The sequence below is a fragment of the Styela clava genome, chromosome 8, assembly GCF_964204865.1.
Source record: "Styela clava chromosome 8, kaStyClav1.hap1.2, whole genome shotgun sequence".
NCBI lineage: Eukaryota > Metazoa > Chordata > Ascidiacea > Stolidobranchia > Styelidae > Styela > Styela clava.
In genome coordinates this window covers 14,345,312-14,359,354 of record NC_135257.1, presented here as the reverse complement: position 1 = coordinate 14,359,354, position 14,043 = coordinate 14,345,312, and the positions used below count along the sequence as shown (strand labels likewise).

General features: G+C 33.9%; 1 protein-coding gene across 1 annotated transcript; it reads right to left on the bottom strand.

Moving 5' to 3' along the window:
* Positions 1-5,207: 5,207 nt before the first annotated feature.
* LOC120345510 (sodium-coupled monocarboxylate transporter 1-like) lies at positions 5,208-13,580 on the bottom strand. The gene is made up of 14 exons (XM_039414982.2): positions 13,338-13,580; positions 11,006-11,116; positions 10,466-10,556; positions 10,167-10,284; positions 9,670-9,737; positions 9,412-9,566; positions 9,091-9,231; positions 8,782-8,911; positions 8,353-8,441; positions 7,878-7,981; positions 7,364-7,524; positions 6,458-6,806; positions 5,808-5,986; positions 5,208-5,294 (listed from the first exon to the last, which is right to left on the bottom strand). The coding sequence occupies exons 1-14, from the start codon at positions 13,475-13,477 to the stop codon at positions 5,226-5,228; spliced, it is 1,905 nt and encodes a 634-aa protein (XP_039270916.2). The 5' UTR covers positions 13,478-13,580; the 3' UTR covers positions 5,208-5,225.
* Positions 13,581-14,043: the final 463 nt, after the last annotated feature.

The following is a 14,043-nucleotide window of genomic DNA, read 5'->3' as shown; positions in this document are numbered from 1 at the left end:
TATAATTTGAGCAATGACGCTGATCGGTAATAAGGTCATACACAAAAACGAATGAATACTGAATATGCAAATAACTGCACACACGCATACAAAAAATTGCACCGCTATCGATAAGCTAAACTCTGTGGGCGCACTCTTAATGAAATCGCCACAAAATTCGTATTTTTTATGTTCCATTTAATTTGATAATTCGGTTATGTAATTGTACCCAGAGTAAATATTTCATCATTTATTCAAGATATATTCGCATCATACAATGCAGATCTAAGACCTGCTTAATTTTTAGTCTAAACGTTGAATATTCGTCAAATAACCTTGCCAAGTATCCAGGTATTATCTGAACAGCAGAAAATAAATATTCCTAAACCATAAATGTTACATGTCTGCTCAAACTTCTGTAGCTAATTCATAATTTCCTCAAATTCCGTAAAAAAATGGTAATTGTGATGCCACTGCTACCGTTGCAAATGAAGTTTATCACGCTACCCTTTGGAGTGAGACAAAAACTTTTAGTCAAGACGCACGATATTTGACTCGTTAATTTTAGACCAGTGGTTCTTAACTTATGCCAGCCTGCCGAATCTCTGCGCTTTTTTTTAACCTTCCGCCGAACCCATCATTCGTATCGAAGGCTTCGTATCAACTATGCGGGTGTTGGTTGCTCTAGTCTAAGAATCTATTCTAGAGTCTAGAGACATCCGTTTCCCATACTTCAGACTACGATCTATATTCACATAGCATCAGATGTGTTATGTATATGGCCGCAGGCCCGCAGTTGTGTATGACAGAAATCGTGAATGATTTTTTGGTGTAGAAATTCGTGATTTTGTCGTGTACATCAAAATCTCTCATCTACATTCCCAACTACTGATCGTTTTTCCTTTCTACTAAAATTAATATGATTACAACGCCTATGTCTACTCATACGCGTAGATCTATTAGGCTTACTAGATCTTCATTGAAATTGTTATCTTATTTTAAGTAAACTATCCATTAAGTTGAGATATTTGTATATAATATGCTATAATTTGAACAATGAATCGCCACGGTCATTGCTGCTATTCTTACTACTTCAGCCATGGATGAAATAGCATGTATAGTTCCATTCCGAGAAATATACATTTAAAGCTTCGTAACTAGAGCATAAAATTTAATGAAGCAGATCGTAACTTTTCAACCAATTTATTTGCTCGATAGCGAAATATTCGAATATTTCAAACACGTCACTTTAGAAAAAATATCGTTATAATCGTCAATAGCATTTGAAATTCACTCTCTATTCACAATATATATAGTAAAGGAAGGTGTAATTTGTGTGAAGCTCATCTTGAAATTTTCTAATAATCGTAAATCGTCACGCTAATAACCGAATTGCGTAAGTCATTTTTGGCGATTTTGAGTTTTTTATAAAATAGGTATTTATGTAATGCTGCGCACCTGTCTGTTAACTCAGATTTTATTTTAAGAATTCCGAAACCCATAAAAATGGTGATTTAGTATGACATGCACATTTTTGCAATTGTTTCGTCATAACGAATTATCATTGGTACCGCAGGACTATTGTGACGTCACAAAGGCAAAATAACCTCGGCTAAGGATTTTCGAGTTTTTGCATCTCAGATTCTAGCTTAGCGCGTATTAATTTGTATTTATACTACAGTATAGGAAGACGTGCACTTGTGATATCCACTGTCCGAGTCCAATTCACATTGGTTGGCTTTTATATTGGGTGCATTGCTGTTTTATTCTTTATATTTAATCTTAGTCTTATTTCGGTGGGTGTGCAGAACGTGTTATATTGATGAAATATATATTTTTAAACATAAAAAATAATGTAATTGAAACTGATTAGCTATTTTGGGGATTAGACATTGTAGATACTAAGAATTACATTCGTTTTTGGAATGTTCAGTTTTCAGGACTGGTGCATATAGTATAGTTGCAAAATTGCGTATGTCCCCAAGTTATAGACACATTTCTGCGTAAGTCACAGTGCGCCATTATGACGTCACTTAACTGCGTCATACAAATTAACTTAAATCCGGCTACGATAAAAAAATTGAACCATGATAAATTATTGACTCTCAATGGCATAACAATATCATTAGGAAGTATTTTACGTTTTTCTCAAAACTGCTAAAAATGACTTACGCAATTCGGTTATTAGCGTGACGAAATGCTCATTAACCCAGTATATCTGATATGAATTGTGTTTAGATAAAGAAAACGCATTCTTGCTCTCATCTGATGCGTGTTAGGTAATATATAGCAAATATAACGATGAGAAAGTATCTATGATTAGTACAAAGTAATCTAAGAATATGTCGTTGGTTTTCGGCCACCGTCAAAGCTATAACAATACGAGTTTTGTCGTATAAAGTCAAGTAACCCAATAATTTTTGTGTTGTTTTAATGTTGTTCGCAAATTTGTAGCTTTTTATTCCAAATTTTTTTTACAAAATGAGTCAACATACTTGTAAACTGCTCTTTGTAAAACATGTAAAATTAATCTCAACTATTGATTCAAATATAAAATTTTAACATAGTGTGATTAAAACATAGCTTAGACTGAATTCCAACTATCCGAATTGCCAATTAGCCAATTAGTTGTTACGTAACTACAAAACTACACCAAATTGGCCCAATTCGTGAGAAACTCATGAAAAACAGAATTAATTATTCCCACAATAGCAATTATCAACTTCTCGAAATCCAATAAACTCATAAGGTGTCTTCAAACGTCTCTTTACTACAGCCGAAGGCTAACGACAGACAGTTCGAGTTAATGAACGCAAGACAAAATTTTTGTCAGTCAATGCTGGTGTTATAATGCACAAACCAGACCAATCTACAAACAATCTACGTGTGGTGATAACTAATCACTATAGAATATCTATCAGTTATCCAATGCCTATCCTTCAATCCTAATCCTCTTAAATCACTTGTAATCGCTATTAGCACTTTGTTTCTTTCGTCAATAATCGCAAATGCCAGTATATTAATTACGATGATCAAAAAAACAATTAGAATAAAACAATTATACATATCGGTCTTGGCGTGGGAGTATTCATTTTCCTGATAATATGAGTTGGTCGAGGAATTTGTAGTATTCCATACACAAACCCACTATCTATATTCACATAGCATCAGATGTGTTATGTATATGGCCGCTGTTGTGTATGACAGAATTCGTGAATGATTTTTTGGTGTAGCAAATTCGTGAATTTGTCGTATACATCTCATTTAATTTCACGAGCCTGCACCCGGGTCATTTATACTATGTCAATTACCAAGCACGATATGGAAGAGAAACCCGATCAGAACCCGACCACACTATTCTCCTGTATTTCTTTCAGTACAAATACATTATTTCTATTATCATATAAAATGCAATTTACCTTAAAGTTATCTGTGTGTGTTCAAAATGAGAATTTTCCCGCTAGAGAATCTCCCACGAGACCCTGATACGGTGTTTCTTCTAATAACGTGAATAATAATTATAATGCAGGCCGCAAAAGTAGAAAAGATAAACCCCCAATTGACGTTATTTTTCACTAAAGTAGCCAATTCCTTGTTCGAAGACTTAACTTTGGCTGAATGTTAGCTAAGCTGTGCCAACTTGGCTCATACTCTTCTAGTGATTGTTTTTCTAGCCTTTTTGTTACCCCATGATCAAAATTCACCAACACAACATTTCAGCTAATTCGATAACGTCTAACTTGGCTTTTATTTCCAGGACTCGTCCAGAGTGTCCCGGTTTGTCCACAAGCAAACACTATGTCGGGTTTAATTCTCCTTATAATATCCTGCACTCGGGCGAGCTTTTGCTCGAACATTCAAATAAATTGCGGATAGCGATCACTACACTACAAATCTACGGCTATATATTCCAGCGATTGTCACAGACAATAAAGTACTGTCTTCGCAAAGTGTAAAAACTTGTTTAACAATTTTATGGTAAGTGAGTGTGTTGTTTTAACAATACCGTTTACGCGTCCTTATTAATTGAATGATCAAATATGCGTGAAGGTGTTGGTATAATCTTGTTTTGGGCGGGGTTATTCTTCCAACAACTTACAATGAAGCCATGGGCCCTTAAATAATAAATTTGCCAATGATCCTGTCGTACTGATTGAACAAGGCGAATGAATAGATCCAAGTTGGTGATTTTATTTGTAAATAGTCGTTGTATCACGTACTTTAGTATGCAGCTTCAAGACAAACGGGGGGCAAATTACGCTCGCGGGCCGGATTCGGTCCATGCGGACTATGATTTTTATGAATATAAATTTAGGTTGGAAATATCGATGAAAATAAAGTCATAGTGACTGACCGATTGTTACCTTGTGTTTCTTATTATTGTATAAACGTTAATCTAGCTGTTGTAAATAAACTGCTTTTTTTATTTATAGTTTTTCATATAGAGTTTTGAGCCTCCAGCCACGCACAAAGTCTATTATCTGTAACTGGCCCACTCAGAAAAGTAATTGTCCACCCCTGCTTTAAGAGAATAAAGTAGACTTAAAGAAGATGATTATTCAGTACCGTCTTTCGGTGTTTGTGTGATGAATATTTGCAAATTTTTCAAACCGTAATTAAACAATTCAAGTATATTTAGGTCATAACTGTCCTACCAGTGATAAGTGGCAAATCTTATTCGATGGAATTGACAAATATCTATCATATTATCTACGAAGCGTCATCCAGAACATAACCTGCTAGCGAAAGATAGGAAAACGCCCTGTCTTAAACCCTGAATATTCTTTTGTTCGCGCAAGAATCGGGCCTCCGATTTCTACCCCAATTTCACTCGTCAGTTTTTTTTTAATTATGTAAAAACAAATATTATCGAACGTTTCAAAGTTTAAATAACAGGAGCCATAACATATTCTATAAGATGTTGTTTAAACTGTCTTGGGAATCCAATAATTTATTTCCATTGCCGAAACAAAATTTTTAAACAAGGCACCAATCTGCATTATTTTACAAATAAACTAACTGCTAAGCTAAGCGACATATTTGATGGATCATACAATACATATTTCCCTTCAAAAAATTCAACTTGTCGTATTAGTTCTATTTACAAAAATACAATAAAAAAAGTATGCAAATCTTGGCAAATTTAGCAATATTTGGTTGACGATGTCAGAACTACCTGACGAATTCATTATAACATCTAAGATGTTTAAGATGTTTTGTTATTGAACATTGGATTCAATTGCATATCATTCGTCCATACGAATTTGGTTTTCGTATCCGCCGTTGGGTGAAGCGGTGACATTCGCCAGTGAATTCTGAACAAATAAATAAGGGGGTAAATATTATATTTTGAAATTATTGTATAGTGCTATTTTGTATTTATGAAAAATATTCAATAGGGCTGACTTTAGAAAAAAAAATTTTCTTTGTTCAATAATAGTGACTCGTTACTTGGTCTCAATGATTTCAACTCATTCGAATATGCTAATAAATATTTTCATAATCATGACCATTTAGTCATTATGATAGAGAAGCTTTCTGGAGGTCAGATCAGTTTCAATATAATAAATATATATTTTGATAATATTGCCACTCCTGCTTTTGCAATTTGTTTTCAAAAACAATACAATAAGATTATTTCGAACAATATATACATTCATAAAAATACCAATGGGTATTTTTTTGTTTGACCCCAACAACGATATAATTCATATTCTATCCTTGTCAGAAAAGCGAAAATTTGCGATTTAATTTTTTGATTAAGCGCGTAATCATTTCTCTTCAAAATATTCAAATCTAGATTTACCACACAAAAATGTACGAATTACCTCTGTGTAAACTCCACGTGATATATCATAAAGTTCTTGCTCGGGTTTTGGTGGAACTTTACCTTTAACACAGAACCTTAAATAGTATCGAACTTTTTCAGGTATCCAACAGAACATCTTGTGATCAAAAAATGGAGCCATCAGATTTGGATCAACGGTTACTCGTTGGCGCCAACCACCTTAAATAGAAATAGTTTATTGCGATTTTTGACCAAAATTTGTGCATCATACTCTACAAACTTAAACACAATCTATATCATGAATTTGCTTTTGAAAGGGCTATGATACCTTTAGTATAAGGCTTTATGTATTAGTAATGAGTGTCATGAATTCATATGCAGGAGACAACGTAATCGACTATTTTTGCCGCCTTTGAGGCACCTTGGAAAAACGTCGAGAACGAAAGACAAAAGGAAAGCTACATGATTCTTTCAGGCACAAAGTAGATGAAAAATAGTGACATGATCACAGATTATACAGCAGAAGCAGTTTATTTTAATCTATAGTATGTCACTAGATAGATACTATTTATTTTGTTGTTCTTCAATTTCAGGTATATATATAAATTAAAAATTGAATCAACTCTTTCCGTCCCCACTACATATAGACCTATTAGCAGCAAGTCCAAATGCAATGGTACGATAACTTACAAGACATGAGTCCAACAATCATTCCGAGAATCACTGTACACGCCATTCCAATACATGTTACGTAATGATAAGAAATTTTGTAGAATTCCGCAATCGCCGGTTCTTCGACCTCAGTGTTGTCAAAAGCGGTTGTGTTATAGATATAATTTGTGGCTGTTGATACTTCCATCCGCATTGTTGTTGCATTTATACTATTCTCCGATCCAATGATTGTGTTGCAATATGCAGGGCAATTGGTAGTATTTCGTGGCAATTCTCTTGTGAACTCTGGCCCTGCTTTATAAGATTGACTTCCAATATACATCCATGTTGTCATTACTACCCCTCCAACAAGGCCTGTGAATGCACCCTGTAGTAAAAAAAATTTGTGGTCATTTTCACAGATGATTTACAGCCAATAGTAAAGTAAGACGCTGATTTCAATTTGTGATGAACTCTTGCAAGCTATCTTTGCTCATAGATGTTATATACGTGATGTGCTGTACTGAAATTGCGAAAAGTATTCAAATTCGAAAAATGCCAATTATCAATTAGTATTTTGTAAACGTGATTGATTGAGCATGATCCCGAGAGAAGAGAAACACAGAAACTTTCTTTCGTTTCACTCACAGTTTTGGTTGCTAAGCTGTGGCCTAGCTAGTACACGGGTTCAGTGTAGTTTAGTACCACAAGTACGTCTAGGGGGCGTAGCATAACGATCCATGCATATCTGAGCCAAGCAAACTAGGACATGTGGTAGTAAACTACACCAGACCCCAGTACACATCGTAACCTTTAAATATAATGCGTCTTTCGTTCTCATTTGCTATATAGTTGAAATATCTCTAATATTAAAAACATGCACTTTGAATAAATCTTCACATATGTATTACCAGATATCTATGCTTTTAAATGTCCTATACTTACAATTGAATTGCAGAATGGAATGTAAACTCCAAGCGTGAATAATCCAATCAAAGGGCCACCGATCATACCCAAGATACTGTATGCAGCTTGTAAGATTCCTCCAAGATAGGATGCCAGTACTGCTACACCGATACTGCACAAGCCGAAAAGAATGACTAATCCTGTATTTTAAATGAAATGCTTGAATGTTATTTGAGTGTTACTTGTTTATGACAAATACTAAATTTTAAAGAGAAGGAAGTTTTCGAAATTTTATCAAGCTTGCGGCATGTCATTATCCTATTACTATTTACAAGTGTCTTTTATCATCTTTTTGATTATAATATATATAGTATTGATGAAAATATGAGATATCAATCTTTTTCACATGATATGATATTATTTATACAGTAAGTTTTATCTCAAAAATGGGTAAGCAGTTTTTTCAGGTTATGCATCAATTTTCCATTAACTTATCTAATTTATATATTTCAATGTGACAGAGCGACTTTCTAATGTCTAGTGTTCGAATTACCTTTTGTAACCCACATGTATGTTCTCTCACTCCACTTTGCGAAAGGTTTGATTAAATCTTCTATTGTTACAGTTGCCATTGCATTGATTCCCGACGATACGGTGCTAAAAAAAATAATAGTTTAGCCTTAAATGCATCATCTGTGTGAAATCTTATTTGAGGTCAAATACCCAAAACTACAACATATAGATAGGAATGGTCTTATATATAGTCTCGCGTTAAGTCCACATTTAGTCTATTCCAATATTCTTATCTGTAATGTAACACGTTCTTTGATCAAAATCTTGTTAAATATGACCTCACAGTATTTTGGGGTGATTGGTATGATTACATGAAACCGATCAATATAAAATTTAGCGAGTACTTCTCTTCTGATAAGGTCCTCCAACCTTTCTCTTTTTAACATACATACTTGCATGAATTATCGTAAATTCAAAACACAATCAATGAGCAATTCTCTTTACATCACACTCACCTCAAGCTTCCAGAAAATACACAAGCAACAAATAATCCCGGAACGCCTGGATAATCATGAAGAATATCCATAACAAGATATGGGAAAAGCTGAAACAAAAAAATGGCAAGTTTGATAGATCGTAGAATTTTATAAAACATAATAGCATTTAATTTCTTTGAAATCAGCATTTATTGAGCTCGACTGTTTAATTTACAAAGTTAAATTTTAATTGAAGGCCTAAGATAAGTTATTCAACAGCAATATTCTCTGCTATTTGGGCGTCTGTATGTTTGAACCAATGTCCGCTGTGCCTTGTTTCACACGGTCTTCTAAACTCAGGCTTGAGAAATCGTTCAGAAGCGGTTGGTCACGGCAAATGACTATTATATAGAAAAATCAAGTGTCATATTTATAATTACACACCAAAAATATAGCCATATAGCCTACCTGATCTTTTTTATCAACACACCCTTGATTTATTGGATCACATGCTGAATATCGAGCATATATTACGAGTCCAGTCATACAAGCGAGGCTGACGACAATATATAGTCCAGCAACGTTAAGATATAGTGCTCTAGAATAGAATAAAACGGTATTGCAAAACGTAAAGACAAAGTAGCCTATCCCATGGAAAGAAATTAATGAATACTTTACTATAAATATTATATATATATAATATATATCAGAATACCTAAGTAAATTTTGATCTTCGGTGCCAAATTTGATTCCTATATCTTATATCTATATACTCACTGGGATGCTCGTTTAACAGATTTGCAGCATAAATAACGTTGAACTTGAGATTGATTAACACCATACACACTGACCCACAAGACGGCGCCACCGAGCACCATGCTCCAAAATGAATGTCGGATGCGCAGGTCTGTGTCGAAACTGAAATAATTTAGATAAATGTTGCTAAAACGAAAACACCTATGTGATGTTTCACATCTTTGCTGCAAACATACCCAATTCAAAAAGCAGATAGTTTCGAAATCCTCCTTTTCTACTTATTACATTAGGTTACTGATCGGCAAAATATGTCACCGAAAGAGCACATTTTAAAATGCATACCGTAGAAAGTCAATTCTTCCACCTTCTTCACATTTTCTCCAGACATTACCGAATCCACCTTCCAATTCACTTCCTTTTATAATAACAGCAATAAATCCAGCACACATCACGATACCTTGAAATACATCCGTCCATAAAACTGCTTTTAGGCCTCCCTATAATTCAAATTAAATTCTAAAGCTTTGTCATGTTGTCATGGAAGTAGTATATTATGAAAAGCCTAATTGCTACTTATTTTAAAAATTGTACGTTATTTACCAAAGTCGTGTAGAAGGTGCAAACAAGTCCTGTCGTAAATACCGCCATCCATAGATCAAATCCGGTAACTGCAAAAAGTTGTCTTTAAATTAGATTTCTGTATGTGATGCATTACATGAGAAAGCTAATTAGAAAATATTAGAGGCAAAAATAATTACAATTAATAAGGACAATTATTAATTTAAATCTAGCAGTTAAGGATTTGAAATGCGTCTGCAGACTTTATATCTTAACAACAAATTTTTGTCTGCGGGATTTTCCAGTCCTATTCTTAATCTAAAATTGCATTGAACTTATTATAAATATCTTAACATTGGAGTAAATATGGTTTGTTTTTTATTTTTCTATTTAAATTATTCCATGTTAAATGATAAAAATGATTTCAGCTTCTGACAATCTTGCCCGGCAAACTTTTATCTATTGTACAGTAAGGCATCGAACTATCTCCACTCTAGATATTAAACTCCAACTAATTAATGCATATTCTTAAGACATACCTTCATTAAGCGCCAGTGCTGGTCCGTATATAACAATTCCCATGTATAAAACATTTTGAATAAGATAGCAAAATGTCCCCAGAATGCGAACTGGCCTGTTGAATCTCATTTCCAAATACTAAATTTAAAAAAAATTAAAAATTTTGTTTGTCTTTAAATAAGAAAATTAAATTCTAGTAATAGAATGTTTGTAATATTAAAGCTACATCCTATCTATAATGAAAGATTATTTTTGGTCTCTTCATTTTTAGTTTATTTCATTTTATGACTAATATTAGGAAAGCAAAGAAAAAACTTACTTCGTATGTACTTGTTATCCCAAGAGTATAAAATAATGGAATATATACTTGTGAAACAACGATGGCAACAATGATAAAAACAAGGAGCAGCCTACAAAATAATAATTATGAGATATGATAAAGTGTTGTACTAAGATAAAATCTTCTGAAAGAGAATTAGCTCAAAGAAAGGTCCCGCGCACTCACTTAGAAGTAAAAAAGGCGCATTTTTAATCAAAGTAATGAACGATCATCTAAATGTCATGACTTACTGACACTGTATCGATTTTCTGAAGGGCACTTTTTGCAATAGCAAATCCCGATTGACACACGACTCCGAGCAGTTCAAAAGTCAAACAATCAGGGAAACAGCTCCAGTGAATTTTTCACAATCAAAGCTCTTGGAAAATTTTTTACGTAAAGATTTTTTCTGTCTGTTGGCACATAACACAAATTATTTGTGGGTAATACATTGATATTTGTGGGCTCAATTAAGTTATATCCCATACTTAGGATCTTTGATTCAAGCCTCTGAACAAGAATAAAAATAAATAAACTTACCACCAAAACATTGTTCCGAACCAATACATTTCAGCTGGAGTACCAAGCACTGTAATTGCAGACATAAAACTCACGGTAAGCGAAGCAGCAACTGGCCAAATGCTCATCGATCTGAAATAAGCAGAAAAAATAAAAATGAAAAAACAAAAAGTGGTATATATAACATTAGAATGAAATAGAAAGGTACGCCGAGTAAATTTAATAGGCCTCATGAGATATCCCCCGCCACTAATGCAAAAATGTGTGATTTGAGGAAAACACCCCCGTCACGGTTTAGAATAACAAAATAGTAATTATCCAGTTGGGGTACGGGTTCGGAATGGATTAAGAATATGAATATCCAGCGCAATACGAATTCCTAGCCCCCGCCCTAACCATAATTGGATATTTACTATTTTTTTTTGAGCGGTGAGACTTTGTACAAAAGATCCGCATCGTGGCCTCTTGTTCTTGACGATAGTGAATTCAATACTACAAATGCGAAGGCATGGCTGGAAGACGTAGGTATGTCCGATCTAAATGCGCGTTTGGTAGCTAGTAAAATGTTTTTCAACCAGCACGAACAAACACTCGCGGTTCCCCCTAAAACTGTTTCGTCATGTATTAGGCTATCGTTTCATTTGGTGTCAGCTAAAGGGAAGGAAATTCTGGTCGAACGTTTTTTAGCTCGAGGGTGACTTAGGCTACATGAATAAATTGGGAATTACTGATATGATTGATGATAAGAAATTACAGAACATACTACAAAACGTGTATTGCTGCATTTGACATATATATAGTAAAAGAGTAAACATTGATCTTTAGAAATAAGAATATCGCAATGTTTTTATGTTTGTCATCACCTTCATTTGACATTTTGACATATAGTAAAAGAGTAAACATATTGACCTTTAGAAATAGGAATATCCCAATGTTTTTATGTTTGCCATTACATTCATATTTAATTAGCCTATGATTTTACTATCATATTTTCCTTCAGAATAATTGTTAATGTAGAAACCAGTCATATTTTATTATTCTACTAATATTCAATAACACGATGTGGTAATATATATACACAATTAAATTCAAAATTATTTTAATTTTTTTTTCGAAATACATAATCATTCTATCGTATTTCCATAGTGCGGATAGGGCGGTTATTCCGGATCTCAGAGATGGCTAGGGCACGTTCCACTGCTTTGTCAAAACTTCTGCCGATTCCCCATTTAGTACGAAGTCCGATCAAAGTCTCTAATTCCATTATATTTACTACTCAAATTAGCATATATTGAGTTGTAAAATATAAACTATCACATAATTTGGTTTCAGCTAAAAGAGAAAGCAATTTGGGCTGAATGTTTTGTAGCTCGAGGGTATGACATGAATAAATTGAGAACCACTGATATAATTCATAATGATAAGTAATTATAGAAAATTGCTAAATAATGTGTATTGCGTTTGACATATACCAAATAAGTAAAAATTGACTTTTAAAAATAAGAATATCTTAATGTTTTTATGCTTGTCATTACTTTCATATTTAATTAGCCTATAATTTTACTCTCATGCTTCGATTTCCTTCAGAATAATTGCTAATGTAGAAACCTGTCATATTTTAGTAGTATACACAATTAAATTCGCATTCTAGCTTTTTTCCATAATGGCGTGCGCCGTATCATAATCTCGTACAATGACTATGTCTAATCGAATTTGTCAAATTTCGGCAGAAAACGAGACCTTGTTGTTTTTCCGGATCTCAAGATGCCGGGCGCACGTTCCACTGCTTTCTCTAAACTCCCGACGATTCCCCGTTTTGTCCGAAGTCCGATTAAAGCCTCCAATCCCATTATGATTAGTACTCCAATTAGCATATATTGAGTTGTAAAATATAGGTTCCCTATAACTACACAAAAGAATGTTATGCGATCCCTCGATTTGTCGGACTCACGGGTTGGGCGCGCTGCTGCATATGCACCATTCTCAGCCATTAAAACCCGTACCTTTTGTTTTCTGACCCATAATTACAACAAGTAACAAAATTATATATTTCCGCGCATAATTTTAACATCTTGCGTAAAATTGTTGTTTCAACTCTTTTGTGTGATTAGACGTATTAGACGTGGAGTCGCTGCAACAAACATTGCTTTGATTCGGAAAATACAGGTTAATATTTTTGTTTAATCAATTCATCTCAAAATTTTTCGTATTTTTTGAGGATGGTTTATTAGATGTTACCGTTCGTCGGTGTAGAAAAGTTGCAAACCACTGAATTACATGACCGACTATCTCTGAAACCATCCTATCCTATTTTGAATATTCCCCGTATATTGTGATTTGGTTATTTCATTACCTGCCTGCAAGTAAATATCCTTCTGTACCATCTTTCGATCTTCTATCTTTAATTGCATAAAATATTCCGATAGCAGCAGATAATGCCAACATTAAACCAAAAACCGCATAATCGGCAGCAGCAAAAGTTCGTTTTTCCATATTATTTCAGCTAATATTCTGGATATTTCATCAAAAATATACGTAGAATATAAATATGAGAAGATAATCGAGCAAATCTAAGAATAGAAATATTTAGAAATGAACTGAAAATATAAACAAAAGATTTCAATTTTTAAATTCGATTAAATTCGAAATAAACTTTCAGATTGGCTTGTTCGAATCAAGTGCCCTTATGCTTCAAGTCGCAGGAGAATTCGTCTCGTAAGAGACGCGGAACGAAGGATAAACAACGCGTTACCTCATAGTATTTGTTGCAGGTCATATCACAAATTCTGTCAGTAGAGAGCTTTACTGCAAATTTTTGTATTCAAATATGGAAAAGCGTATCAATGTAGCCAATTGCGCCAAAGCCGGGTTGCCCACAGCAGTTACATTTCAACCGCTAGATTTCCTCACAAACCAAGCGAACATTTTTTATTTCGATATTATCAAGATATTCCTCGCATTGAAACCCAATTTGAGTAAACTTTAAATATTCCTTAGTTCTACGTTCCTTTTAGCCAGAAACCAAACAGTACCATATTATTTGCATCATAGTTATGTAT